The sequence below is a fragment of the Pleuronectes platessa genome, chromosome 11, assembly GCF_947347685.1.
Source record: "Pleuronectes platessa chromosome 11, fPlePla1.1, whole genome shotgun sequence".
In the NCBI taxonomy this organism is placed as follows: domain Eukaryota; kingdom Metazoa; phylum Chordata; class Actinopteri; order Pleuronectiformes; family Pleuronectidae; genus Pleuronectes; species Pleuronectes platessa.
In genome coordinates this window covers 354,777-381,761 of record NC_070636.1, presented here as the reverse complement: position 1 = coordinate 381,761, position 26,985 = coordinate 354,777, and the positions used below count along the sequence as shown (strand labels likewise).

The window sequence follows — 26,985 nt, the reverse complement described above, 5'->3', positions numbered from 1 at the left end:
AAGAACTTGTTCCGGATCAGGAATGAAACCGTGAAGAACGTGAGTCTCACGCACGGACCACGTCATTAAAGTGCGTGAGAGTCAAGTGCGGATTCTCACTTCATGTCACGTGACAGACACCGCGTGTTTCAGTAGAAACTTCGCAGTTTGACGTGTTTCCTGGAGCCGGTGACGTCACAGACCCGTAAAACCCGTGCAGGTTTCGTGAGTGACACCCGAGCTAACGGCTAACAGGACCACTCGTTGAGTCACTTTCAGGTTAGCCGCTGTTAGCTTGTTAGCCTAGGTGCGAACGTTCCCCCGGTTTGACGCAGTGACCGGAGCCGGTGGAGAATGAATGGGCAAGCAGAATTCCGAGACTGCCTCCGGAAATGACGTTGCTGTGAATCACCCTTTGTGTTCCCCTGAAAGACTTCCTGTCGACCCCTTCCGCCCTCAGTGTGGCTGCATGTTGCTGAGGGTAAGTCACCTGCTGAATGCTCCGCGATATTTTATAATCTTATTCAAAAATGAAAGTTTTAAATGACGTGTTGTTCATAGTAGTGAGCTGCGCTGCTGTTTTTGACTGTTAATATGTTTTTTAAATGATATTTAACGTTCACGGAGAAACATGGAACACGATGCTGGCGCCATTTTGTTTGGTCGACACGCGGGGATTTTGAAGTCTTGGAAGTTACATTATTTTATTGCGTAGGCTTAAGAACGAAATAATAATCACAACAATGTGTTTTCTACAGAGATGAAGAACGAGCCCGAGTCACGTGTCGAGCTGGACTCAAGCAGTGAAGATGAAGGTGAGTGCTGGAGGAGCTGCCCCTCTTCTTCATGTCAGGAGTCACGTGTCACATCACACACAGGCCGAGAACACAACTCTTCATCAGCTGCTCGTGAAGTTTAGTTTAAATCCTCCCACTTACTTAAAGGAAGTTTCTAGAATGGCCTGGATTCTAAACTCAAGGTCTTAACACGCTGGTTTCTAATGATGGATTCAAAGTCCTCTTCAGGTGTGAGGTCAGTTCACTGGTGGTTCTGTGAGTTCACCTGTTTCACTCGGTGCAGCTTTAAGAACTAACAACTCCTGAGATGCAGCCTGCACACGTGCTGATGGCTGTGGGGGGGCGGAGTGATGATACTGAGAAAGGTTTCGCTAAATGAGCTGATATCATGTGATGTCACATTTTCTCTTGGCTGTCTGACCAATCCCCTGCAACTTGAGTTTTTTTAGTTATTCTAATTTAACTTGAGTTTTGTTTCATACAAATGTCGGATCTCCTCCAGATGAAGGAGCTGTGGTATCGTGATGGTTCCAGACCAGCAGCTCTGGAGACCATTGTATTAATGTTGACCATAAATCCACTGTGTGTTAATGAAGCTGCCTCTGTGCTCAGGTGGGCTCCACTGTGGAGGTGAAGACCAACCAGGGTTCATCCAGCGAGGCCATCATCAGCAAACTGACAGGCGCCAGTCTCTACACTGTGGGTGAGTCTCTGATCCAGGCTGCCCATTGGTCCACGCTGCTCCCAGTGGGGCTCGTACTCCTCTCCGATTGGTTCACAGCAGGGTTTTGAAAATAGTGAGATCACAATGAAAATCTAATTTCACCTTCATTTACCACAAAGATGGAAGTGAACTGTAACCTGTATTCAGGAGTGTGTGCTCCTCACAGAGCTCTTACACTAATACACAAATATTTAATACAGTGACATGAAATCAACAAGTCATCACCGTCCTCTCTACTCTGTTATCAGTGATTGGCTGTCTGAAAGTGCTATGATTGGCTTGATGAGTGCAGACGTGCTGATTGGCTGTTGGGGGCGGAGTGATGATACTGAGAAAGGTTTCGCTAAATGAGCTGATATCATGTGATGTCACATTTTCTCTTGGCTGTCTGACCGCCCCCCCACCAGCTGAACTGGTCACTGAACACAAAGTTAATGTAAATTAAACACCTGGCGATTAGATTGATATCAGGTGACTTCTTGCTTTACTTGTGTGAGTGTTCACAGCAGAGGATGAAACCGGACAGACACTCATCTCTCACATGAACTTTATGTTCACATCATGTTCACATTTTCAGACAGGAGCTCTGGATCATTTTGCAAATTGTGGATCCAGGATTAGTTTTTAAACTTCTTTCTATAACATTGTGAGATTTTTTTCACATTTCACTATTTATCAGAGAAATTCATCAAAAAATATGAAAACAATCTGACATATTTATTAGGGACGGGAATCAGCAGGGACCTCACGATACTTAGGTGGTGATTCGATATGTATTACGATTCAGTTATTGTGTGATTCGATATTAAAATTTCTTTTGGTTATTTCTTAAATACTGGACCATGGAAAACAGTTGAATCATACCTTCAAATATAACTGAGCTTTCCAAGTTTTAATTCCTCAATATTAATATTAACTTAATGACTGGCAGCCAATAGAGAAAATAAATAAAAATGTGCCTTATTATTGTAGAGCCCCGGTCAACTGCACACAAACTGACAGATTAAGAAATGAAGGCCACTTAGGATTCTTTTAAACAATAAATATTTGTTTGAAGTGGACGACTTGTCCACTAGCTGCGCTTCTAGTCAGAAGGAAATCATGAAGGAACAGATTGCATTGCTCCATCTGTAGGATCATAAGAGGCAATGTTGTTTCCACCTTGAATAAAATAATTAAAAGTAATCTACAGACAAAATATCGATTTGCGAGGCAGCGTGGAGATTTAAAAATCGTCAATCAAAAGAATTGAGATTCGTAACTGAATTGATTTTTTTTTTTATTTGATTTTTTCTTACCCATCCCTACTGATAAGTGACAGTTTGTATGAACCTCAAATAGAAACACTCCTGGGTTCAGGTGAGTCAGACCATTCACCAGCAGTGTTAGCCTGTCTCTGTTGTGTAGCTGATGTTCCTCAGAGGGACGTGTGAGTCCTGATGTGGTCGTTGTGTGTTTCAGGCAGCAGACGAGCCTGCTCACCTGACGGTGGGGACGGACGTCAGTGCTAAGTACAGAGGAGCCTTCTGCGAGGCCAAGATCAAGACTGTGAAGCGCATGGTGAAGGTCAAGGTAAGACACAGGCACCAGGTGGACGTCTGACAGGAAGTGCACGTTGGGACCAGAGCAGTTTGTCTGAGTCCTGTTAAGAACTAACAACTCCTGAGATGCAGCCTGCACACGTGCTGATTGGCTGTGGGGGGGGGGGCGGAGTGATGATACTGAGAACGGTTTCGCTAAATGAGCTGATATCATGTGATGTCACATTTTCTCTTGGCTGTCTGACCAATCCCCTGCAACTTGTTTTTTTTGTTATTCTAATTTAACTTGAGTTTTGTTTCATACAAATGTCGGATCTCCTCCAGATGAAGGAGCTGTGGTATCGTGATGGTTCCAGACCAGCAGCTCTGGAGACCATTGTATTAATGTTTACCATAAATCCAGTGTGTTAATGAAGCTGCCTCTGTGCTCAGGTGGGCTCCACTGTGGAGGTGAAGACCAACCAGGGTTCATCCAGCGAGGCCATCATCAGCAAACTGACAGACGCCAGTCTCTACACTGTGGGTGAGTCTCTGATCCAGTCTGCCCATTGGTCCACGCTGCTCCCAGTGGGGCTCGTACTCCTCTCCGATTGGTTCATAGCGGGGTTTTGAAAATAGTGAGATCACAATGAAAATCTAATTTCACCTTCATTTACCACAAAGATGGAAGTGAACTGTAACCTGTATTCAGGAGTGTGTGCTCCTCACAGAGCTCTTACACTAATACACTAATATTTAATACAGTGACATGAAATCAACAAGTCATCACCGTCCTCTCTACTCTGGTATCACAGTGATTGGCTGTCTGAAAGTGCTGTGATTGGCTTGATGAGTGCAGACGTGCTGATTGGCTGTTGGGGGCGGAGTGATGATACTGAGAAAGGTTTCGCTAAATGAGCTGATATCATGTGATGTCACATTTTCTCTTGGCTGTCTGACCGCCCCCCCCGCCCCCCCGCCAGCTGAACTGGTCACTGTGTGTGAACCAGTCCTGTGAGACTCTGCTGACTCAGCGTGTTTGTGTTCCAGTGTGGTGATCGTCTTTATACACATGTATGTTCAGTTATATAACACTGCTGCACCCGACTGTCTAACTGAAAGTCTCTGTCTCTCTGTCTCAGTGCTGATGAGGAGAACGAGCCTTCGTCCAGTGAGGATGAGGAGGAGGCCTAACGATGAGCTGCTGGGGAAAGTCTGCAGCATCGAGAACGAGGAGGAGCCGAGCAGCTGGTACCTGGCTCTGGTAGATCCTCATCGGAAAGCAAAACAAGCCGTCAAGACAGATTGAGAAGCTGCAGGTGAGTTTATTCATTCAGTCCCATGGTCACATGCAGCAGGGAGATCCTTTCTCTGCAGCTCTATAGAAACGTCCTCAGTTGATGAGTCATGAATCTGAAAGGTTGATTTCATGTTTGTCAGATGAAGGAGATGAGGTGCAGAGAACTGGTCAAGGAGGTCGCCAAAATGTGAGTCAGCAAATCCACATTAACCTGAAGTGAAGGACAAATCGTTTGAGCTGGAGCTCAGCTGGGTCGGAGAAGGTAAGAACCAGTCGGTGTTGTGCTCGTCTTCTCCTTGTACCCGTCTGTCCACTTGTCCGTCGCTCCTCCAGTGTCTCCACTTATTGTTTGTTGTCCTCTCCCCTCCAGTCACAAATGGACGACACGAGCTGGTACCTAAAGATGTTCGAGAGGAAGCAGAGAAATATGCCAAGGTGAGCAGGTCCCTCCTGAGTCCACCTTCAGCTCCACCATCCTTCTGCTGGTTGGATCTGTTTCTTCAGTCTGTGATTCTGGTGTTTGTCTTCTCAGGATTCTTTAGAGGAGGACGACGACTCTGATGAAGACAACATGTGAACCCGTCCCCGCGTCCCGGCCCACATCTCGGACTCTGCCCTCAATCTTTTATATTGTTCACCTTTTGATTTGAGTAAATAAATAAAGTTTGAAAACAGTTGAAGAGCTTGTTTGCTTCTGACTCCTTGTTAACGTGTCCAGCAGCTGGTGGCTGTTTAGAAAGCAGCTGCATGAATAAAGCTGGTTCTGATGGGGACAGGTTCCTGTGCAGATCAGAACTTCCTCCCTGACTGCAGGGCCCCCTCAGACCACAGCTTCTGAGCTGTGTCCTCATCAGGACCTCCTGCAGTCAGTCCTAAAGGTGAAGCCCTCTGACCCTCATCATGTGACTCCGCCTCCACTCACACCTTCACATGATGTCCACAAAGTCCACTCATAAGGACACTGTGTGAATATTGTGTGTTGTGGACATATTTCGTCTCAGCCCTCGTACTGTGTGTGCACGCCCCTGCCCCGCACTGAGGGGCCACGTGTCTGAAATCACCTCCATGTTCCCGCACAGCAAAACGACATCCAGGGCTCTGACGTCACAGTGAACCTTTTACGTAAAAGCGTGGAGGTCCCGCCCACTGATCTTAACTTGTTCCGGATCAGAAATGAAACCGTGAAGAACGTGAGTCTCACGCACGGACCACGTCATTAAAGTGCGTGAGAGTCCAGTGCGGGTTCTCACTTCATGTCACGTGACCGACACCGCGTGTTTCAGTAGAAACTTCGCAGTTTGACGTGTTTTACTGGAGCCGGTGACGTCACAGACCCGTAGAGGCCGTGCAGGTTTCATGAGTGACGGATGATGTCACATGTTCTTCACATGTTCTTCACATGTCGTTCACATGTTGACGGGCGACATTTTAACTCTCCGTGTTTTGAATGGAGTTTGGTGCGCGAGTTCCCAGCACCTATAGGGGCGGGGCTTCGTACAGACAAGGAAGCCCGTTAAGTCAATCGCGACGCGTCGTTGCTGGGAAAACACGAGCTAGGCCAATTGTGAGCTCCAGTGGGCGGGTTTTCTTTCAAGCTCTCCTCTGATTGGATGACCCCGCAGCCGATGGCGTCATTTCCCTTGTGGCGCCGGGTTCGTATCGACAAATAGCGAAACCAGAAGAGGAACGTCCAATTAGAATCGAGGATTATTACGACCAATCAGATTTCTTTTGTGGAACGACCGCTGTCGTCGCAGCCAATCACGTGTGAGGAAACAGAGCCGAGCTCAACAGCTTGTTGTTCGTGGATCGTCTCTGAGCTCGAGAGGAAGCAGCCGCGGCCGCGACCGTGAGTAAAACCCGCAGATTCTCCACAGCACACGGTACCGAGAACCGGCGGAACCGGCCGGTCCACCGGGGCAGGGCCGGGGGCCGGGCGGGTCGCAGGGGGAGGTCGAGCCGAGCGCAGCGCGCTGAACGGCGGGTGTTTGAGTGGAGCAATGTGGAGCTGCTGCGCCTTTGTGGAAGCGACACTTATTAAATAAATAACTTTGGTTCTGATTCGGTTCATAGAAACTTGGTTTGTCCGCCACACGGCGCTGAGGCTTCCGGGGTCCGGGTCCTGTCCTCGGGGAGCAACGGTTCGAATCCCCGCAGGATCACACTGCTCGCTCCGTCGCCAGTTAGCCAAGTGGCTAAATTTAGCTCCGGAGCGAAGAGTGGAGCCTCCGCTCGCTCCCCCGCTCGCCCCGCGGCACACAGCCGCTGTTTGGGTTCGGTCGGTGTCGTGGCTCGGTGGGGTCGCGGTTACCGGGACTCTCCCCCAGCGGCAGGCGGCTAGCGGCCGTTGGAGGGGACGGTAAAGTTAGCCGAGCTAGCCGAGCTGACATGGCGAGCAGTGATGGCGACGTGACTCAGAGGAGCTGGGAGCGGAGCGGGAAGGACAGCCCGGCTCGTCCGGAGCTGCTTGCGCCCCGCGTCCCTCCTGCGAGCCGCCGCCTCGTCGCCCCCGGCCCGGAGGAAGCGGCTCCACGGCCGGTCCCAGGGACGGTGGTTCTCCGGGTTCGAGGAGCTGTCGGTGCCACATATGAGATCCGGGCTGGGAGGGGGGGGGGGGGGCTGCACCGAGAAGAATGCCTGAGCTAGCAGAAGTCCGAGCTAGTTGTTAGCTTAGCATCATTAACAACACTGACCCGCTGCTGTTTGTCTTTCAGTGATCGTCCGTGTCGAGCCGGACTCAAGCAGTGAAGATGAAGGTGAGTGCTGGAGGAGCTGCTCCTCTTCTTCATGTCTGGAGTCACGTGTCACATCACACTTCACCTCCTTCATCACACACAGGCCGAGAACACAACTCTTCATCAGCTGCTCGTGAAGTTTAGTTTAAATCCTCCTCTTCCTCACGGTGCAGGTCTGAGGCTGCTCCTGGTCTCATATGGATCCAAAGCAGTATTAAGGTTTTTTAGATCAGATGAAACAAGCTTCTGGAATATCTCAACTTGTCTTATTGTTCTCAACATTTTATAGAACTAACAACGTCCCAGAAAAGAATCTGCAGATCTAAGGACTTGAAGCTGAAAGCCTTAAAAGCTGCTTTCAGTCATGAGCTGTTCTTTCACATATCAACAATATCTGTTGTAGATATGATGTGATCATGAAAACAGAACCTGCAGGTGATAACTGTCGGGACATCAGGGTCAGGTTAGCGATGTGATACTGATAAGTGACAGTTTGTATGAACCTCAAATAGAAACACTCCTGGGTTCAGGTGAGTCAGACCATTCACCAGCAGTGTTAGCCTGTCTCTGTTGTGTAGCTGATGTTCCTCAGAGGGACGTGTGAGTCCTGATGTGGTCGTTGTGTGTGTTTCAGGCAGCAGACGAGCCTGCTCACCTGACGGTGGGGACGGACGTCAGTGCTAAGTACAGAGGAGCCTTCTGCGAGGCCAAGATCAAGACTGTGAAGCGCATGGTGAAGGTCAAGGTAAGACACAGGCTCCAGGTGGACGTCTGACAGGAAGTGCACGTTGGGACCAGAGCAGTTTGTCTGAGTCCTGTCAAAGAGAAAAGTTACACCTGATCACAGTGGAACCTGTGTTTGGGCTGCACGGTTCATTCATCAGGATTACACCTTCCAACCAGCATGAAAACAAAGTAGTTGTTGGGTTTCTGGTATAACAACAGTATTAACCTGAATCAAAGTCAGGCTATAAACCCAACTAAACACCACTCAGTGCCCCGGCAGCTCCAGGATCAGGGCAGACGCACAGTTTAGGTCTGGTGTCCTTGTACCGGTCTGTGTCCCCCTTCTGCATGTCCTCACCCCCCCCCCCCCCACACACACCCCCCCCGCCTAGCTGCACTTTCTTTACACGTTAACAATAAACACCATCACTGGTCAGAAGCTATGAGGACACGTACACTAGTTCACTTGGTGTTTGTTGGATCCTCACGAGAGTTTATGAAACATGTGTTTAAACACATCAGAAGTGACGTGCACGACCAGGACCTCAGGGTCAAAGTGACAGAACCACTGATTCAGGATCAGCCCTCAGCTCCACACTTTGTTCAATCATCAGAGCAGTTGAAATGATTTGTTGATTAACTAAAGAAAGTTTCTAAAATGGCCTGGATTCTAAACTCAAGGTCTTAACACGCTGGTTTCTAATGATGGAGTCAAAGTCCTCTTCAGGTGTGAGGTCAGTTCACTGGTGGTTCTGTGTGAGTTCACCTGTTTCACTCGGTGCAGCTTTAAGAACTAACAACTCCTGAGATGCAGCCTGCACACGTGCTGATGGCTGTGGGGGGGCGGAGTGATGATACTGAGAAAGGTTTCGCTAAATGAGCTGATATCATGTGATGTCACATTTTCTCTTGGCTGTCTGACCAATCCCCTGCCAGCTGAACCTCGGCTCACTGTGAAGACGGAGTGGATGTGAATTGAACATCAGGTGATTAGAATGATATCAGGGGATCTCCTGCTTTATAGTTTCCATTGACCTCACCCGTCTCCACTCTCAATCAGCTCTTCACTTTGGTTTGTATGTTACTGTAAAGAAAATGGCTCCTGTGAAGAGGTGCGAGGTATCGAACCCGGGACGACACCGACGAGGACACCGCTCGGTTCACGAGACGTGGTCGCTCTTCACTGTTGAGTTCAGACTTAAAGGCGTGAGCAGTGTGTCCCCTTCATGAAGACTGTGTCGGGACAGTGAGACGATGGAGGGGGCTCACAATCATTCAACATTTAATTAGATTAGATTTCTGAGTTGGTGCGTTCTTCTGTCACAAAGCGCGCTAACACTTCCTGTCAGTCGCACTTCCTGTCGGTTACACTTCCAGTCAGTAGGTCTTCCTGTCGGTTACACTTCCTGTCAGTAACACTTCCTGTCAGTAGGTCTTCCTGTCAGTAGGTCTTCCTGTCAGTAACACTTCCTGTCAGTTACACTTCCACCTCGTCGTCTCTGACTCGTCAGCTTCACTTCCTCCTTCAGAGGAGTTTCTGTCACTAAGCAGCCCGCTGCAGAGACAGTCTACTTCCTGTTGACTCTGGGTTCTGCTGGTCGTGTCTGGACACAGCTCAGTCCAGACTCAGGGCTTCTCTCTGGAGCTTTGACTCAGTCGTCCATCTCCTTCACACAGAGCCATCACAAGCTACTTGGGTTTCAATGTCTTGCCCAGTGACACTTTGGCATGGGGACCAGATTAGTTGGGATCAGTCATCAGACAGAAAATGAATCAGCTGTTTCTCTAACCCTCACCCATTGTGAGCAGCATGTCCACATGTAAGAGGCTCCACAGTGGACATGCAGGTGAAGCCGTCTCCCTCATCACGCTCCTGTGTCTTCTCCAGGTGACTCTCAAAGGGGACAGCACGTCCCAGGTGGTGCAGGACGACCAGGTGAAAGGAGCTCTGAGGGTAAGAGCACACAGTTCATCACGTGACCAGATGTTTACAGCTGTTCTCATGTTCTAGGCTGGATTAGACTGTTGAATGATTTTATTTCTCCCCCTCTATGTATCATTTTATTATTTTGCATTTCTTTAAACCGTAGATGCCACACACAGTCAAGTCAGTGCTCATCATGCTTCCTTCCTGCTCGGCCACAAACAATGGAGTTAAATAAATCCAGTGTGTTAATGAAGCTGCCTCTGTGCTCAGGTGGGCTCCACTGTGGAGGTGAAGACCAACGAGGGTTTATCCAGCGAGGCCATCATCAGCAAACTGACAGACGCCAGTCTCTACACTGTGGGTGAGTCTCTGATCCAGTCTGCCCATTGGTCCACGCTGCTCCCAGTGGGGCTCGTACTCCTCTCCGATTGGTTCACAGCGGGTTTTGAAAATAGTGAGATCACAATGAAAATCTAATTTCACCTTCATTTACCACAAAGATGGAAGTGAACTGTAACCTGTATTCAGGAGTGTGTGCTCCTCACAGAGCTCTTACACTAATACACAAATATTTAATACAGTGACATGAAATCAACAAGTCATCACCGTCCTCTCTACTCTGGTATCACAGTGATTGGCTGTCTGAAAGTGCTGTGATTGGCTGGATGAGTGCAGACGTGCTGATTGGCTGTTGGGGGCGGAGTGATGATACTGAGAAAGGTTTCGCTAAATGAGCTGATATCATGTGATGTCACATTTTCTCTTGGCTGTCTGACCGCCCCCCCCCCAGCTGAACTGGTCACTGTGTGTGAACCAGTCCTGTGAGACTCTGCTGACTCAGCGTGTTTGTGTTCCAGTGTTTGATGACGGAGACGAGAAGACGCTGCGGCGGACGTCCCTGTGTCTGAAGGGAGAGAGACACTTTGCAGAGAGCGAGGTGAGTCCCACTCAGAGGGAGGGACTACTTCTCAGGCCTGTATCCTTCCACCTGGACTAAACCATCTGAATCTTTCTGAGTCTTATTTAAATCATGTATTCCTCGTGCCCCCAGACTTTGGACCAGCTGCCTCTGACCAACCCGGAGCATTTCGGGACTCCGGTCATCAACAAGAAGTCGAACCGTGGTGGACGGCGCTCCTCACAAGCTGTGTGAGTTTATCTTTACATATTGTTACAGTTATATAAAGCTGCTGCTCCCGACTCTGTCTGATCTCTGTCTCTCTGTCTCTCTGTCTCTCTGTCTCTCTATCTCTCTATCTCTCTGTCTCTCTGTCTCTCTGTCTCTCTGTCTCTCTGTCTCTCTGTCTCTCTGTCTCTCTGTCTCTCTGTCTCTCTGTCTCTCTGTCTCTCTGTCTCAGTGCTGATGAGGAGAACGAGCCTTCGTCCAGTGAGGATGAGGAGGACGACAGGAGGAGGCTGAACGATGAGCTGCTGGGGAAAGTCTGCAGCATCGAGAATGAGGAGGAGCCGAGCAGCTGGTACCTGGCCATGGTAGATACACCTCCACCTGTCTGTCACATGAGAACACACCTCCACCTGTCTGTCACATGAGAACACACCTCCACCTGTCTGTCACATGAGAACACACCTCCACCTGTCTGTCACATGAGAACACACCTCCACCTGTCTGTCACATGAGAACACACCTCCACCTGTCTGTCACATGAGAACACACCTCCACCTGTCTGTCAAATGAGAACACACCTCCACCTGTCTGTCACATGAGAACACACCTCCACCTGTCTGTCACATGAGAACACACCTCCACCTGTCTGTCACATGAGAACACACCTCCACCTGTCTGTCACATGAGAACACACCTCCACCTCTCTGTCACATGAGCACACACACCTCCACCTGTCTGTCACATGAGCACACACAACTCCACCTGTCTGTCACATGAGCACACACACCTCCACCTGTCTGTCACATGAGCACACACACCTCCACCTATCTGTCACATGAGCACACACACCTCCACCTGTCTGTCACATGAGCACACACGCCTCCACCTGTCTGTCACATGGACACACCTCCACCTGTCTGTCACATGAGCACACACGCCTCCACCTGTCTGTCACATGAGAACACACCTCCACCTGTCTGTCACATGAGAACACACCTCCACCTGTCTGTCACATGAGCACACACGCCTCCACCTGTCTGTCACATGAGAACACACCTCCACCTGTCTGTCAAATGAGAACACACCTCCACCTGTCTGTCACATGAGAACACACCTCCACCTGTCTGTCACATGAGAACACACCTCCACCTGTCTGTCACATGAGAACACACCTCCACCTGTCTGTCACATGAGAACACACCTCCACCTCTCTGTCACATGAGCACACACACCTCCACCTGTCTGTCACATGAGCACACACAACTCCACCTGTCTGTCACATGAGCACACACACCTCCACCTGTCTGTCACATGAGCACACACACCTCCACCTATCTGTCACATGAGCACACACACCTCCACCTGTCTGTCACATGAGCACACACACCTCCACCTGTCTGTCACATGAGCACACACGCCTCCACCTGTCTGTCACATGAGCACACACGCCTCCACCTGTCTGTCACATGAGCACACGCCTCCACCTGTCTGTCACATGAGAACACACCTCCACCTGTCTGTCACATGAGCACACACGCCTCCACCTGTCTGTCACATGAGCACACACGCCTCCACCTGTCTGTCACATGAGCACACACGCCTCCACCTGTCTGTCACATGAGCACACACGCCTCCACCTGTCTGTCACATGAGCACACACGCCTCCACCTGTCTGTCACATGAGCACACGCCTCCACCTGTCTGTCACATGAGCACACACGCCTCCACCTGTCTGTCACATGAGCACACGCCTCCACCTGTCTGTCACATGAGCAGGCTCTGACTGCAGGTGTGTGTCTGTCCTGCAGGTGGTGTCTCCGAGCTGTAACGATGAGCTCGTGGTGAAGAAGGATCAGTGTCTGGTCCGATCGTTCAATGACTCCAAGTTGTGAGTTCACTTGTTATGTATTATTAATATTATAATTGATCTTTGATCAGAAACTGATCAGCTCTCTCTCTCTCCCTCCTGCTGTTCTGTCCCTCAGCCACACAGTGGCTAGGAGACATGTCCATCCAGTCAACTCCATCAGCATCGCCAAGTCTGAGTTGTCCAACAGGATAGGTGAGACACTACAACCCCCACAATGCACCTGGGCACTGGGCTCAGCCAGACCTCAGTGATGCTTATTCTGTCTCCCTTTTTTTTCAACTGCTCCTCCTCCTCTTTTCTGTTCTCCCCTCTCTTCTTCCTCCTGCTTACACGCCTTCCTCCCCTCCATCCCATGTCCTCTCACCTCCTCCCTGTCCTGTAGGTCTAGAAGCAGCCCAGATGTTCTTGAGGAGTATGGAGGTTCCAGATGTGTGGAAGATGGACATGAGTCAGATCCTGGACTCGTCCTCCAGTGACGATGAGGATGAAGAAGAGAAGGAGAGCGAGGAGGACAACGACGAAGATGAGAAGAAAAAGAAGAAGCACATAAAAGAGGAGGTGAGAGTCTGATGATGCTGATGACTGAGGCTGCTGTGGGGTCAGATTCTAACCTCCCTGTGTTTGTGTGCAGCCGGAGGAGGAGCCTGACCCGGAGGAGAGGGACCACTTCCTGCAGCAGCTCTACAAGTTCATGGAGGACAGAGGTGAGTCGCTTTAGAGTCACTGTCACAGTTTGTGTTCATGGTTTCAGATTCAGTTTGAACACATGATTGGTGGAGGTGGGACGACTGCAGTGCTGAATAATACCATCAAACCATGTCCCCGGACTGGAGGCTGAACACTTTTATTAAACCAACAAAGTGGGAGACTCAACGATTCTCCCTCCTGCTGAGTGATGGTCAGCAGGAGCCATGTGTGGGTCTGACCTCATGTGGTCCTCAGACCCGTGGACATTACTGTAGAACCACGTCCTTCATGGCTAACACAACATCTGTCTGTCTCACAGGAACTCCTATCAACAAACCTCCTGTGTTGGGCTACAAGGACCTGAACCTCTTCAAGCTTTTCAGACTGGTCTTTCACCTGGGAGGCTGCCACAAGGTGAGGACTGTCCACCTGTCTGTCTGTCTGTCTGTCTGTCTGTCCCTCATCACCAGAAGATCTGGAACCTCCTCGTGTTTCCAAGTGGACGTCTTCGTCTTCTACGTGTCCGGCTCCTCTTCTTCATCCTGAGATGTTTGTGTTCTTCAGTTTCACGTCACGTGTTAGAAACCTCATCCACACGTCCACTCGCTCACTGGGAAGCTTCCACACATTGTCCTGCTGGTTCCTCACATGGACTCTGACATGTTACACACATGTTAGCAGGAGGCTGCAGGAGAAGATCCAGAACAGGTCCAGAGACACAGACTCTGATATTTGTTCTCACATAGAGAACCTGGAGAACATGTGAGGAACATGTGAGGAACCTGTCTATGGTTCATTCAGGTCTGAGGGCCGGGTGGAGTTTGTTTTAAAAGTCTAATGGACCTTGAATCAGTCAGAGAGTCAGCTGTCCAAGTGCAGGTCTGAAGGGATTCACATTCTGGTTTTCCTCTAATGTTTCTTTAACACTGATCATGACCTGTAACAGTCATTTTGTATTTCATACCACACATACCTTTCATCAATGTATTGATATGTTGTAGATGAACTTAATACATGAACAGTCAAATCTGTGTGTGTGAGACAGCTTCAGGTTCTTTAAGGAGCTCAGTGGGTCATGTGACCTGCTGATGACCAGGTGTGATGATGCAGAGAAAGGTTTCGCACACTGAACTGAAGTCCTGTGATGTCACTTCCTCTTGGCTGTCTCACCAAAGCTTGACGAGCTTCACTGTCCAATCAGCTGATGAGAAACTAACCTGGTTGTTACGCAGCTCTGATCTTTGTGTGTCTGTGTGTGTCTGTGTGTAGATTGAGTCCGGGACGGTGTGGAAGCAGGTCTACATGGATCTGGGGATCCCCATCCTGAACTCTGCTGCATCCTACAACGTGAAGACGGCCTACAGGAAGTAAGAGAACACACCTGCTCCCTGTCACGTGGCTTCAGTCTCCGTGCTGGAGACACTGAGTGGCCGGAGGAAACGTTAGCAAGTTGTCCGTCGGTCTCATTCCTGTGAACACAATGTCTGAAGAACGCCTAGTGGCAACTTGTTCAAATTTGGTACCAGTGTTCAACTGGATTCACAGATTTGAGGTCAGAGATCATTGTCTCCTCGTATTATTGTGAATGTAAAACATCCGGAGCGAAGGAAACTGACGGGCGATACATCTTAGAAAGATTCACGAGAGGGTTTATAGTTTTTTCCAGAATGTTGACGTCAGGGTTTCTTTATCTCAGCAGGAGGGAAAAGGTCTGATCAGATTATTTCCAACTGTGACCCAGATCATAACCATGTGTGTTTTCACATCATTATTATTATGTCAAGTATGTGACGTGATCACAACTCACTGGTCCGTTCTGCCCCAGTGTCCCTGTCACGTTGGAAGAAAGGAGTTTTGACCATTGCATCACCGACCCAGTTCTGGACCAGTGCTCTGGTTCTGTTGAGGGAGTAAGGGTCCCCCCCCCCCCGGCAGCTCATCCCTGAAGTCCTCTCAAAGCAGAATAAAACCTGGAGTGATGAAAACCAAAAGTCTTACTGGACAAAGAGTCGACCCCCCCTCGCCCGGGGGGGGTCTAACAACTAGTGTTGGGTCTACACACAGCAGCAGCTGGAAAGTGGCTCTTGATGTTCTGGATCAACAACTGGCTCAGGAGTTTCACACGTTATCTCAGGTTTGACACTGGATTTGAATAAGGACATGTTGGGACTGATAAACCATGCGTCTCGCTCTGGTTCCATCCCAGTTGATGTGCATGCTGTGGTTGATTCCCTCAAACAGTCCTGAGCTCAGAAAAGCCCTGACAGTATAAAGCGCCTCCTGCTCTCCTCTGGTTCAGAACCACTAGCCCCGTCCTCCAGCACCTCTTCAGCTGTCACTCAACACAGTGTGGTTCACAGAGAGTGGAAGATGAGCTGTGCAGCTGAAACTGTGAATTGAACCATGGCTGTGACACCGCAGACAGACCCGGGGTCAGTGTCTTGCATCAAGGTTTGATAAACGTGTTTTGGTTCCGTATGAAACGTTGGAGGAACAGATCGGAACCAGCAGCCGCCGGTCTCTTCTCAACCGCCTCTGATCCGTTTCCCGTGTCTCTCCTTCCTCTGGTGGAACTCTTCTCTTCCTCAGGTACCTGTACGGGTTCGAGGAGTACTGCCGGTCCGCCTCCATCACCTTCAGGACCATCCACCACAACAACCCCCGCCCTCCCACCACACCAGCCAACCAGGCGACAGCAGGGGTGGAGCCCACAGAGCCCCCAACGCAACATGTGAAGGCGGAGCCTGTTGACAACAAGAGGCAGGAGGCGGAGTCGGACAGTGCGAGTGAGAAGGAGGAGAAGGAGGAGAAGGAGGAGGAGAAGGAGGAGAAGGAGCTTCAGACGTCACCGAGGGTGAGACTGAAAAACACTCATGAAACATAAGAGCTTTGAAACCAGGTCCCAAACTTTCACTGAATCTTTCTCCGTAACGTGAAAGATTCACCGAGCTGCAAGTTTACAAAAGATCTTAAGTTTTTTATTAAAAGTTCAAACAGTTTTTAACACTTTGAGATTTAGATGCTGGTTCCTGAGTGATGGTTAGAATGTGATCTGTTTGGACTGAGCTGCAGTTGATGCTTCAGCTGACAGGAGCCTGAATGTTCTTGTGTTCAATGGGGTTTGACCAGCGAGGTCATAGGTTTAAGTGCCACCTAGTGGACTGGAGTGTGGAGCGGCACAAGGTCCTGTCCCCTGTCCCCTGTCCCCTGTCCCCTGTCCCCTGTCCCCTGTCCCCTGTCCTCTGTCCCCTGTCCCCTGTCCTCTGTCCTCATGTTGGACGCTCGTCATCAAGTCATTACATGTTGTTACGTGTGGGACTGAAGGAGGTGATCTTGGCTCTGGAGACAGGCTCATATCTCAAAACTAACAAAAGTTAATAAATTGTAAAAGTGTCGATTTTTGCACATTTTTAAATGATTTCAAAACTTATCAATTATTTTGGTTTATGGAGTTACAGAACCTTTTAGCTGAGATTCTGCAGGTTCTAGAAATAAGAAGCATTTATAGATTCTCCACAAAGTGACATCACAGGTAGAAAGAAAACCATCATATCGATGGAGGAACAATTCTCCTGCCGAGTTCAGAGCTGCTGCTGGTGACAGCATCTGAAGTCTGACCCTGTTTTAGAATCAAGCTCGAGTCCCCAGACTGAAGCTGTGTGTCTGTCTCAGGGGAGGAGGAGGTGTGTGGGCACTCCGCTGAAAGCAGAGACCGAGTCGTCCTCCAGGCCTGAGAGAAGAGGAGAGACCAGCGAGGAGCAGAGGGAGGTGAGGAGACGCAGCCACAGAAGAATGGACGACTTTGAGAAAGGCTCTGAGGACGAGGATGAGGACGATGAAGATGAGGACGAGGATGAGCTGGAGAGGAGGAGAGGAGCCAGGTGAGACTGAAACATAATCATATAAATAATCATGGCTCCTTCAGGTGAGGCAGTTCCCTTAACGCCTCTGAACGGAGAATACTGGTATCAACAGTTTTGTGATTGAAGAAATGTTGTAGAGGGAGAAATCATTTGTCTTTGACTCAGAACTCCATAGTTGATCACTGTCATGAGTTCCCCGGACACAGTGACCTCAGGTCAGGTGTTACAGGTGTGGTCAGATCACTGACCTCAGCTTCAGCTGATCCTGTCTGTGGACCAGGTTACAGCCGCCGGCTGCTTAGTTACTCTTTAAGTTAATGTACAATGTACTCTATTACTTTCCAGCCCTGGTTTGATACAAGTTGTTGAAGGATGAAGCCTCAGAGACAATTCTGGTGCTTCAACACTGATCCTGTGTTTGTGTGACAGGAGTGAGGATGATGAGGATGGAGACTCTGTGACGGGGACGAAGGTCAGGGTGAAGTACGGCAGAGGAAAAACTCAGAAAATCTACGAAGCTCACATCAAGAAGACGGACCTGGACAACGGAGAGCCGGTCTACCTGGTTCACTACTACGGCTGGAACGTGAGGTCAGTGTGGGTCAGAGGTTGAGTCCTCAGTGAGGGACACATCAGACAAGATCCAGACCATCACCCACTGTGGCCCCGGCCTGCTAACATGGAGGAGGCCTCGCCTTCTGCCTGCCTGTCCTGCTAGTTTCAAAGATTTCTGTGTCTGATGAGTTATGCACCTCCGCAGCGTGTGAGACAGATGTTTCTGCTCCGCAGGTACGATGAGTGGGTGAAGGCCGACAGGATCATCTGGCCCGTGGAGAAAGGAACGAAGAAGAGACAGAGGAAGAAGGTGAAGGTGAGATTCCCTTCAGCTCAGCGTGGTTATGTAAACTGCCGATGGCGTGATGCAGAGATTGGTGGGGGGGGGGGGGGACTCACAGCAGTGAGGTCACAGAACTGCTTCTGAGTTCTTAACGATCATTTACACTCGATTCATCAAACTGTCTCTCAACCTCCGTGCAACAGCTACGTTTACATAAGTTGTGTAACCATCAGTTTTTTATTCTTTACTGTAACATTTCACCTTATGACAATGTCCCGGCCTCTACATTGAGTTGTCCACTGGGGACGGACATGAGGACGCCCTCTGTCCGTCCTCCACAGTGCAACACGACCGTAGGACATTCAAACAGTTATCATATTTTAGAAGGAAGAAGAAAATTTAAATCCTCACTGGAACCAGGAAATATTTTAAACAATCAAAACACGTCTCTTGATCGACTGATCCTCAGCGCTACATGATACCACCATGAAGAACATGATCTCTGTTGTCAAACTGATCACGTGACGTCCTGCTCAAGTCGACTCAACCTGTGCTAACGAAACCTGTTTCCTCAGCAGAACAAAGACGAGCTGGAGAGGGATGAAGAGAAGTCCGCGGGGAAGCCACCGGGGGGGAAGCGAGGTCGTCCTCAGATGAGAACCAGTCCCCCGGGCTCAGCCGGGCGCAGCGTGTCCAAGACGCCGAGCTGCGAGGGCCGGTCCAACGGGAAGAGCCGGACCGAGACGTCCTCCAGCCTGGCCAACGGAGACGGTGAGACACACTCAGGCTTTTCACTGGTGGTGTAGTTCCACCCGGCGTCCACACAGCTCCTGAGTCTTTTCTGATCTTCATGACAGTACAGTGTTATGGTCATTCGCACCACAGTGCATTGTGGGTGGCCACTTGGGGTTCAGTATCTTGCATGGCCATGCAGGTGGCAAGACTGGGATCGAACCACCGATCTCTATCCCCTCAACCACAGTGTCCCGCTTACAGCACATAGTATTCCCAGGCTGTCTCCCGTCCAAGTGCTGAGCGGACATGGTCAGCGTGGCTCGGCCGTTAGTTCGAGACCCGGGGGTTTTGTTGTAGGACAGAAATCCAGACTCTTGTAATCGATGACGCAGTCGTTCTCTTCCTGATTGGTTCTTATCAGTCACATGACTCAGCTACCAGGTGACTACAAAGCGTAATCACTTCCTGTAACAGCTCCTCCTGGTGGTGAAAGTGTGTCTGTGTCCTCTGTCGTCTCTCTGCAGGAACTCCTCGCAGGAGAACCAGGAGAACGTCGGGCATGTCCGACTCGGACCGAGCGTCCATCGGTGAGAACCACAAGCTGCTGTTTTCATTTACCACCCAGTGGCATCACTGATCTAACCAATCCACTGCTCTCTTCCTGCAGAGGATTCTGGGAACTCTTCAGACGACAGCGAATCAGAAGACCTGCCTGATAAACAGCCATCGCCTTGGCGAGGGAGAACTGAGGCGCCGCCCTGCCAGGAGGAGGAGCATCAGGAGGAGGAGGAGCATGAGGAGGAGCAACAGGAGGAGGAGGAAACGAGTGAGGTCACTAACATCCCAATGCCTACTTATGACGATGACACTGTCACCATGGAAACAGCAAGTCATTCCCCTGCCGCAGCTTGTCCCAGCACGTCTGGGAAAGTGCTGAGCCAATCAGAGGAGGAGGAGGAGGAGGCAGCAGCAGTGCAGGGGGAGGAGCCGACAGTGCAGGGGGAGGAGCCTCCAGTTGAGGTCACCATGATGCCGGTTCCCCTGGACAACGAGAACAAAACGTTGTCGGTGCAGAAAACGTCTCCTGGACAGGAAGTGGTCATCAAGTCCTCTCCCGACAGGATGTCCCCTCCCCCTGACAAGAACCAAGCGTCTCCTGAGAAGCAGTTGTCCCCCCCACCTGCTGCAGAGGAGGGGGACAGGTGCACTCCTCTGTCCTCCCCCAGGGTCAAAGGCCGGCGGGCCAACCTTAAAGAGACGGGCTCTGAAACTCCTCCCAGAATCCCCCTCTGCACTCCCAGCCCCGCCCTCAGTCCCTCCCACAATGCAGAACTCGCTTCTCCTCCTCGAAGCGTCCTAAAGAGACAGGACGAGCCCATGGTGGTCCTCCATTGTCTCCCCCCTGAGTCCCCCACCATGGACTCTGACACTGACTCTGCCACTGAGGAGGAGGAGGAGGAGGAGGAGGAGGAGGCTTTACCTGAGGAGAGGAGCAGCTCGGCACTTAAACGTAAAGCAGCAGAGCAGAGAGGAGCTGAGAAGAAGCTCCGCCCAGACAGGAAGCAGGAGGAGGCCGCCTCCCCCAAAACCCCCGCCCCCGCATCCAAGGTGGCGTCCGGAGCTTCACCCAAAACCGCCTCCTCCCCGCTCCGCCAAGAGAGGAGGAGTGAGGGGGTGATGAAAACAGAGGAATCACCCTGTCCCAGAGAGGAGACACAGAAGGAGGTACAAGCCATGAAGGAGCAAGAGATGCATGCTGGGACACCTCCCCTTGCTCCAGAGGCTCTGGGTCCCTCCCCCGCTGAGGAGCTGGAGCCACAGATCGGTCCTGAGGCGCTCGTCTGCCACGAGGTGGACCTGGACGACCCCGACGACAAGGAGAAGCCCGTCTCCTCCCCAGAGCACCTCCTCCTGATGATAAGGGAGCAGCAACAAGCTCCGCCCCTAATGTCTCACCTCCACCAAGCTTCCCACCCTACCCCACACTCGCCTCACCTCCCCCAGCCCTTCCTCCCTGCCGCTGCTCCCAGCTCCACCCCCTCCTCCGAGGAGCTGCGCCCGACCAGGAGCGCCACAGAGGACGATGGGGCAGGAGTGGGGGGGGAGCAGGAGGGCAACTCCAGTCCCGGGTTTGACGGCAGCAGCTCCTCCTCCACCTCCCTGCTGTCACTGCAGGAGAACAAGGACCGAGGTAAGACCACAACCCAACCCTGCAGCCTGATTGGTTCACTGTATTTGTGGCGTTGAGGAAGTAACTGTGACCTTTGACCCCTCAGGGCAGAAGAGGGCGATGGACTGTAACTCCAGCCCGTCGGCCAAGAAACCGAAACGCAACCAGAAACGACCGCACACGCCCGGGAAGGTGGAGAAGAACGGAGCCGGTGAGCCGCGTGATGATGTCACTGGTGGTGACGTCGTCGGCCCTCCCAGAATGACATCACAGTGTGTTTGAGATGCTGCTCTAATGCACCCTCCTCTCTCTCCTTCCAGGCCACAGCAGCGACAGCGAGGACCAGTCTCGACCGTCGTCTCTGTCCAAGCCTCAGAAGTCTCGGTGTCCTGGTTTGTCGTCTCCGTCTTCTCACAGCAAAGACAGACCCAGCTTCCCGTCCTCTCAGAGGTCCTACAAGTGGACGCTCCAGCTCGGTAGGTCCCCACGGGGTCGGGGGTCAGTTCTGTGCTCAGGTCGTTAGTCTGTAAACTCGTTAGTGAACTCTCGTTCACTTTGAGCCAAAAACACAAGAAAAATAAAAGCTGTTCTTGAAGATCATTCTGAAAGTGATGGATCTACTGAAGTTAAAAGCAGATGTTATTTTTCTATGTTGCTCTAAAACATTAACGTTCTACAAATCACTGTGACCCCACCTGACAGAGCAGCATCACATTATCTCATCATGTCTCAGCTCGGTTGACACTGAGGTCCTGAACCAGTCGTGGGATTTCATCAGGATCAACTCCTAAGAGGGGAAACGTTCCCTGTGGACCTGGACGGGTTCATCTGCCTGAATGTGGGGACACAGAACTGTGATAACCGTGTGTCTTCTTCCTCCTCAGATGAGCTGGACAACTTGTCGAGCACAGAGAGGATCTCCTTCCTGCAGGACAAGCTGCAGGAGATCCGAAAGTACTACATGACCTTGAAGTCAGAGGTCGCCTCCATCGACAGACGCAGGAAGAGGCTAAAAAAGAAGGAGAGAGAAGGTAGGAGCGGCCCAGTGGATTCAGCTGCTTTTATTTTGAAGCTGTTGGAGCTGGTTAATGAATCGGCTGACTGACTTCCTGTCTCTTTCAGTGTCGAACACGACGCCGTCGACCTCCTCGGGCTCCTCCGACACGGGGATGAGTCCGTCCTCGGCCTCGCCCAATCAGAACACCGTTGCTGTGGAGTGCAGGTGATGACACGCCCACTCAAGCTCCACCCATCCACCGTATTCCCATTTTCCTCGTCCTCACCGACTGCAGCCACAGACTCCGCCCACTCAGAGGACATGATGGGTGAAGTAAGGTTCAGAACCTCCAGGTGAGAGCTCATCGACTGCAGCAGTGGCTGATGGGAACGCCGTCACTCCTGAAAATATGGTGGTGTGTGGGGGAGGGGCTTGACTTGACTTAGCCCCACCCCCACACCTATGGACTTCCTGTTCAGAGACAAATGCATCAGAAAAATCAGCTCGTCGTCTGTTAAGCCGCCACAGAGCACTTCTCTTTCCTCCCTCCCTCCCTCCCTCCCTCCTCCCTCAGTACCTCAGCCCAGCGTCTCTGACTTTCAGAATAATGTGACTGTTTTTTGGGGGGGGGTGGGGGGGTTGCTCCTACAGGTGGGAAGAGGAAACAGTTCATAATGCAATTTCTTTTTTTTAAACGGAAGATATTATTTATTTAAAACAAAAACGACTTTCCCAACTTCCTGCTGAGTGTTTTTGATCTTTTTGTATGAAATCAGATTTTATTTTGGTAAAAACAGACAAACAAAAAATTCACAAAGTCCTGGAGGTCACAGCGAGAGAGCGTCGTGTTTCCTGGAGGACCTTTACTGCACCGGGGAAACACAGGAAACGGTATAAAAAAAAGATTATCCACATTTGATGTTTCAAATGTAACAAGAGATTTTTTTTTAAAGGAATTTTGAGCCAGAATGTTTGTTTAATTTCATCACTTTGATTTGAAAAGTGTAATTATTGATTATCTACTTTCTTTTCATTTATCATATTTGTGCTTAAGAGTTTAAATCTCAAGTTTCTGATTTTTAAAGTCATAATCTGATCAGTTTAATTTGAAGTCTCTTAATTCTGACTCAATTATTTATTTTGACTATTTCATCGTTGTTTAATAAATTAAATTAATTAAAAACACAATTGGTACTTTTTGGTCAAAATTTGACTAAATTCCGATTTGCAATCTTGTAATGGTTTTATTTTGGTTTAAAAAGTCATTTCAAATTACCGTCTAATTTGGATTTAAATATTTTTAATTTGGTCTTTTAATAAGTTCATTTATAAAATTAGACTCAAGTGGTTTTTAGTGAGTCATTATAAATTTGGATTTAACCTCACAATGGTTTAATGACCATTTTTCCTCTGACTGAAATTAATCTTCTGTACGTCGGAGGTCTGAGCTCAGTACTGACGCTGCTCCCCCCCCCCCGCTCTTCCTCTGTGCGTCAGGCTCGAACCGACGGCTGATTCCTGCTCCTGAACATTTTGTTGTTTTGTACATAAAAAGCTCTGAGTAAAGAAAAGAATAAAACCACATGTATTTGAGAACGTTTTACACGCCTGTAAAGAATGATTTATAGTATTTTTTAAGAGACGACTCTTTGTACTGTTGTTTTATGAACTCCTCAGTTTTTGGGTGTTTTGCTAGCGGCGGGTTTCGAGAGCGACGACTGTAAATACAGAAACACACACTTCCTCCTGAGAACAGAAGCTAAGCCATGTTGGACTGTGTGCACAATAAACAGAGCTCTCTGTTTCTAATAAAGTTTTTAAATATGTTTCCACTCGACCGCTGCGTCTCATTTCAGACCTGAACAACCAGTGATGGTGCGTTCAGGTGCTCCACCCACTCCCCGTGTACTCAGTCATTAACCCCGTGAATGAAGTGTCTCCATCGCCCCCTGCTGACTGGAGACTTGATGTTTCAAAGGTCATGTGACACGAGTCTGGAAAACAACAGGAAGATGATTCTAGTTTTCTGATGCAGCACGTTTAGGTTCTGATTTGATGATGTCACTTTGAGTAAAGTTACTTCAGGCGTCAGAGTTTCACAATGTTTAATCAAACAAACAACAAACACCGACATCTAAGGACGGCTTCACAGTTTCCGATCTTTTAACACAACATCTCCCATGATGCTTTGAGGCCGAACAGCTTCCACGCTCGGCGTGCCGGGTCACGTGACCCCGTCCAGCCGGGCTCAGTGAGGTGCCAACAGTCCGGCCTTGGCAGCCAGAGCCTCGTTCTGCTGGATGTGATACTCCTGAAACCTCATGGAGATCCGCTGAGTCATCTTCAGATACTTCTGCAGGCACGACTCGGAGCAGCTGGTCTGAAACGACACGTTCACATGAGACCGCTGCACATCGCGTCCACCAGGGGGCGCCACATCATGAAAAGGTGAAGAACTGGTGATTAAAAAACCACCAGCTGCTGTTTGGAGTCAACGCTCCAGAGGACAGAGACCGGGCGTCTTCAGACTGACGACTTTGTTCCTCAACAGTTTTGAACTAAAAGACTAAAACATGAATCTGAGAGCGTCCTCAAACGTCCCTGAGGTCCACCTGGATGTGTAAAGACGAGGATCAGTGGTTTTACCTCCTCTGGTTTCACGTCTCTGGTGGTGAAGTCCTTCACACAGTCCATGAAGCAGTTCTCCGTCACCTTGTTGTACGTCCCCAGGAACTCCTTAAACTGAAGCGGCAAGAACATCAGGTTGACCCGTCCAGATCAGAAGGCTGCCAGTTCTATCATGTGTCTCACGTGTAGTGTGTATTATCTCACATCTTGTGTCCCATGTTGTGTCTTGTGTGTATTATCTCACATTTTGTGTCCCATGTTGTGTCTCAGGTCTTGTGTCTCGTTTCTAGTGTTGTGTTGTGTGTCTCATGTGTGTCTCGTTTTGTGTCTCTTGTGTGTCAAGTCTTGTGTCTCACCTGTTTGATCTGGTCAGACTCAGTCACCTGGGCGGCCATGATTGATTCACTGTAAACAAACAAACAAACAAACAAACATTCAGCTTCATGGAAACATCTGTTCTTCTTCTGTCCAACCAGAACCTGAAGAGGATCTCTACTGCCCCCTGCACACACATATATACACACTATCTCTCTCACTCTCCGTCAGACACACACACTCTACGTCTCACGCACACACACTCGCTCTCCGTCTCAAACACACTCTCCTTCACACAAACACACTATCTCTCTCTCACACACACATACATACTCGCTCTCCGTCTCAAACACACTCTCCTTCACACACACACACTATCTCTCTCTCTCACACACACACACACTCGCTCTCCTTCACACAAACACACACACTCGCTCTCCTTCACACAAACACACACACACACTCGCTCTCCGTCTCAAACACACTCTCCTTCACACAAACACACACACTATCTCTCTCTCTCTCTCTCTCTCTCTCTCACATACACTCTCTCTCTCTCTCTCACATACACACTCGCTCTCCTTCACACACACACACACACTCGCTCTCTGTCTCAAACACACACACACACACACACACACGCACGCTCTCCGGCTCAACACACACACACACACACTCTCTCTCTCTCTCCTTCACACACACACACAAACACTCCTTCACACACACACTATCTCTCTCTCACACGCACACACTCACGTACGTTTATCTGACCTGTTCTCGGTGTTTGGTGTAAAATCTTCTTCCGGTTGAAGGTCGCGTGAGCCTGAGCCGCCGATTCAAAGATTTTGAAAAAACTTTATTAGTGACGTTGAAAATGGACAAAACACAGCAGGAGAATGAATCCAATATTTAAATAATTAAACGGTTCATTTAATTATTAAACTGTTCAACTATCAGTCGTTTGATTCTGGTCCAAATGTAAAATTAAGAAATAGAAGAAAAGAAAGTTCGAGTCTCCTGTCGAAAAGTGTGTTACAGACTAAACAGTCCGGAGTGCAATAAGAGCGTCTTCTTCTTCTGCATCTCTTTATGACGATCACTGAACAGGTTGTAGCTGCAGTACCGCCCCCTCCCGGCCAGGATATGTACGACATCTGTTCTTCATGAGAAGTGATGGATTGTGGGAAACTTCTGGGGGAGTAGGGTGCCACGACAAACATTGTCCACTTGATGGCGCAGTGGAGTAAAAGAGGCTCATGACGCTTCGGCCCATGAGTGAACCAGTCAAACAGTTGGTAAGCTGTGACGCGTCGTGACGTCATGAAGCTTCTTGACTCGTTATGAAGCGTCACGACGCGTCACAGCTTACCAACTGGTTGACTGGTTCACTCATGGGCCGAAGCGTCATGAGCCTCTTTTACTCCACTGCGCCATCAAGTGGACAATAAATGTAATGACACCGTGGCTTTGGCGTGTGATTAAAAAATGAATGAATGATGTTTGTGATGCCAATACATAAATGATGAACTTATTAATATTGTTTTTTTGTCTTTATGATACAATGGCGGGGTCAAAAGGGAAAGAGCAAACCAGTCGGGCAGAGGGTTGTGATGTGAACGTGTTTGTGTTATTAGAGACAACATGTCACACGTGAAAGACTTTATTCATTTTTATTTAATAACAACTTCTCCACAGTGCTGAGTTTCAGGCTGTTTCTTTTTTTACAAACAAACGAGCAATAAAGTCCCAAGTCCCCAAGATGTGAGGGGGGGGGGGGGCATTGCGTTGTCGTTGCCCCTTTATTTCGATTCGCAAACCCGCGAACCATTTCCTGACTCAGTCACGTGGTACGGCCGGCTCGCGAGGCTTTGCACGTCACCACAAACGTCATCAACACAAGCCGCGATACGCGCTTCACAGACCGGAAGCGGAATTGAAGTTTGTTGTAGTAACGGTTGTTTGTTTCCTCTTTAGTTCTCTTTTCTTTTTCTTTTTCACACTTTGCTCGTTTGGTTTTGAATAGTTTTTATTTCCCCTTCCTCACTTCC

General features: G+C 49.6%; 2 protein-coding genes and 7 non-coding genes across 15 annotated transcripts; 8 read left to right on the top strand and 1 right to left on the bottom strand.

Annotated features, from left to right (window-relative positions):
- The first annotated feature begins 404 nt into the window (after positions 1-404).
- Positions 405-23,831, top strand: arid4a (AT rich interactive domain 4A (RBP1-like)). 6 transcript variants are annotated; one of them, XM_053433914.1, is made up of 28 exons: positions 405-460; positions 738-794; positions 1,389-1,479; positions 2,962-3,072; positions 3,474-3,564; positions 7,690-7,800; positions 9,670-9,735; positions 9,979-10,069; positions 10,566-10,645; positions 10,760-10,857; positions 11,067-11,199; positions 12,643-12,722; positions 12,820-12,896; positions 13,087-13,262; positions 13,336-13,408; positions 13,711-13,805; positions 14,661-14,758; positions 15,981-16,245; positions 17,064-17,272; positions 17,684-17,845; positions 18,044-18,125; positions 18,668-18,863; positions 19,352-19,414; positions 19,495-21,018; positions 21,104-21,208; positions 21,318-21,473; positions 21,882-22,028; positions 22,120-23,831. In XM_053433914.1, the coding sequence occupies exons 6-28, from the start codon at positions 7,786-7,788 to the stop codon at positions 22,221-22,223; spliced, it is 4,095 nt and encodes a 1,364-aa protein (XP_053289889.1). In that variant the 5' UTR covers positions 405-460; positions 738-794; positions 1,389-1,479; positions 2,962-3,072; positions 3,474-3,564; positions 7,690-7,785; the 3' UTR covers positions 22,224-23,831. The 6 variants fall into 6 exon arrangements, with proteins under 6 accessions (XP_053289889.1, XP_053289891.1, XP_053289890.1 ...); XM_053433916.1 differs by lacking the exon at positions 9,670-9,735; XM_053433915.1 differs by lacking the exons at positions 1,389-1,479; positions 2,962-3,072 and having other exon boundaries at positions 439-460.
- Positions 1,119-1,200, top strand: LOC128452555 (small nucleolar RNA SNORD53/SNORD92). Its single transcript, XR_008341046.1, has one exon. It is a non-coding gene; the product is annotated as a small nucleolar RNA SNORD53/SNORD92 (small nucleolar RNA).
- LOC128452552 (small nucleolar RNA SNORD53/SNORD92) lies at positions 1,815-1,896 on the top strand. The gene has a single exon (XR_008341044.1). It is a non-coding gene; the product is annotated as a small nucleolar RNA SNORD53/SNORD92 (small nucleolar RNA).
- Positions 3,208-3,289, top strand: LOC128452556 (small nucleolar RNA SNORD53/SNORD92). Its single transcript, XR_008341047.1, has one exon. It is a non-coding gene; the product is annotated as a small nucleolar RNA SNORD53/SNORD92 (small nucleolar RNA).
- On the top strand, positions 3,902-3,983 carry LOC128452551 (small nucleolar RNA SNORD53/SNORD92). The gene has a single exon (XR_008341043.1). It is a non-coding gene; the product is annotated as a small nucleolar RNA SNORD53/SNORD92 (small nucleolar RNA).
- LOC128452554 (small nucleolar RNA SNORD53/SNORD92) lies at positions 8,625-8,706 on the top strand. Its single transcript, XR_008341045.1, has one exon. It is a non-coding gene; the product is annotated as a small nucleolar RNA SNORD53/SNORD92 (small nucleolar RNA).
- Positions 10,406-10,487, top strand: LOC128452550 (small nucleolar RNA SNORD53/SNORD92). Its single transcript, XR_008341042.1, has one exon. It is a non-coding gene; the product is annotated as a small nucleolar RNA SNORD53/SNORD92 (small nucleolar RNA).
- LOC128452558 (small nucleolar RNA SNORD53/SNORD92) lies at positions 14,485-14,564 on the top strand. The gene has a single exon (XR_008341049.1). It is a non-coding gene; the product is annotated as a small nucleolar RNA SNORD53/SNORD92 (small nucleolar RNA).
- Positions 23,832-24,082: 251 nt separating the features above from the next.
- On the bottom strand, positions 24,083-26,007 carry timm9 (translocase of inner mitochondrial membrane 9 homolog). 2 transcript variants are annotated; one of them, XM_053433918.1, is made up of 4 exons: positions 25,698-26,007; positions 24,979-25,027; positions 24,641-24,736; positions 24,083-24,374 (listed from the first exon to the last, which is right to left on the bottom strand). In XM_053433918.1, exons 2-4 carry the CDS (start codon positions 25,015-25,017, stop codon positions 24,243-24,245), a joined length of 267 nt encoding a protein of 88 aa, XP_053289893.1. In that variant the 5' UTR covers positions 25,018-25,027; positions 25,698-26,007; the 3' UTR covers positions 24,083-24,242. The 2 variants fall into 2 exon arrangements, with proteins under 2 accessions (XP_053289893.1, XP_053289892.1); XM_053433917.1 differs by having other exon boundaries at positions 25,709-26,006.
- Positions 26,008-26,985: the final 978 nt, after the last annotated feature.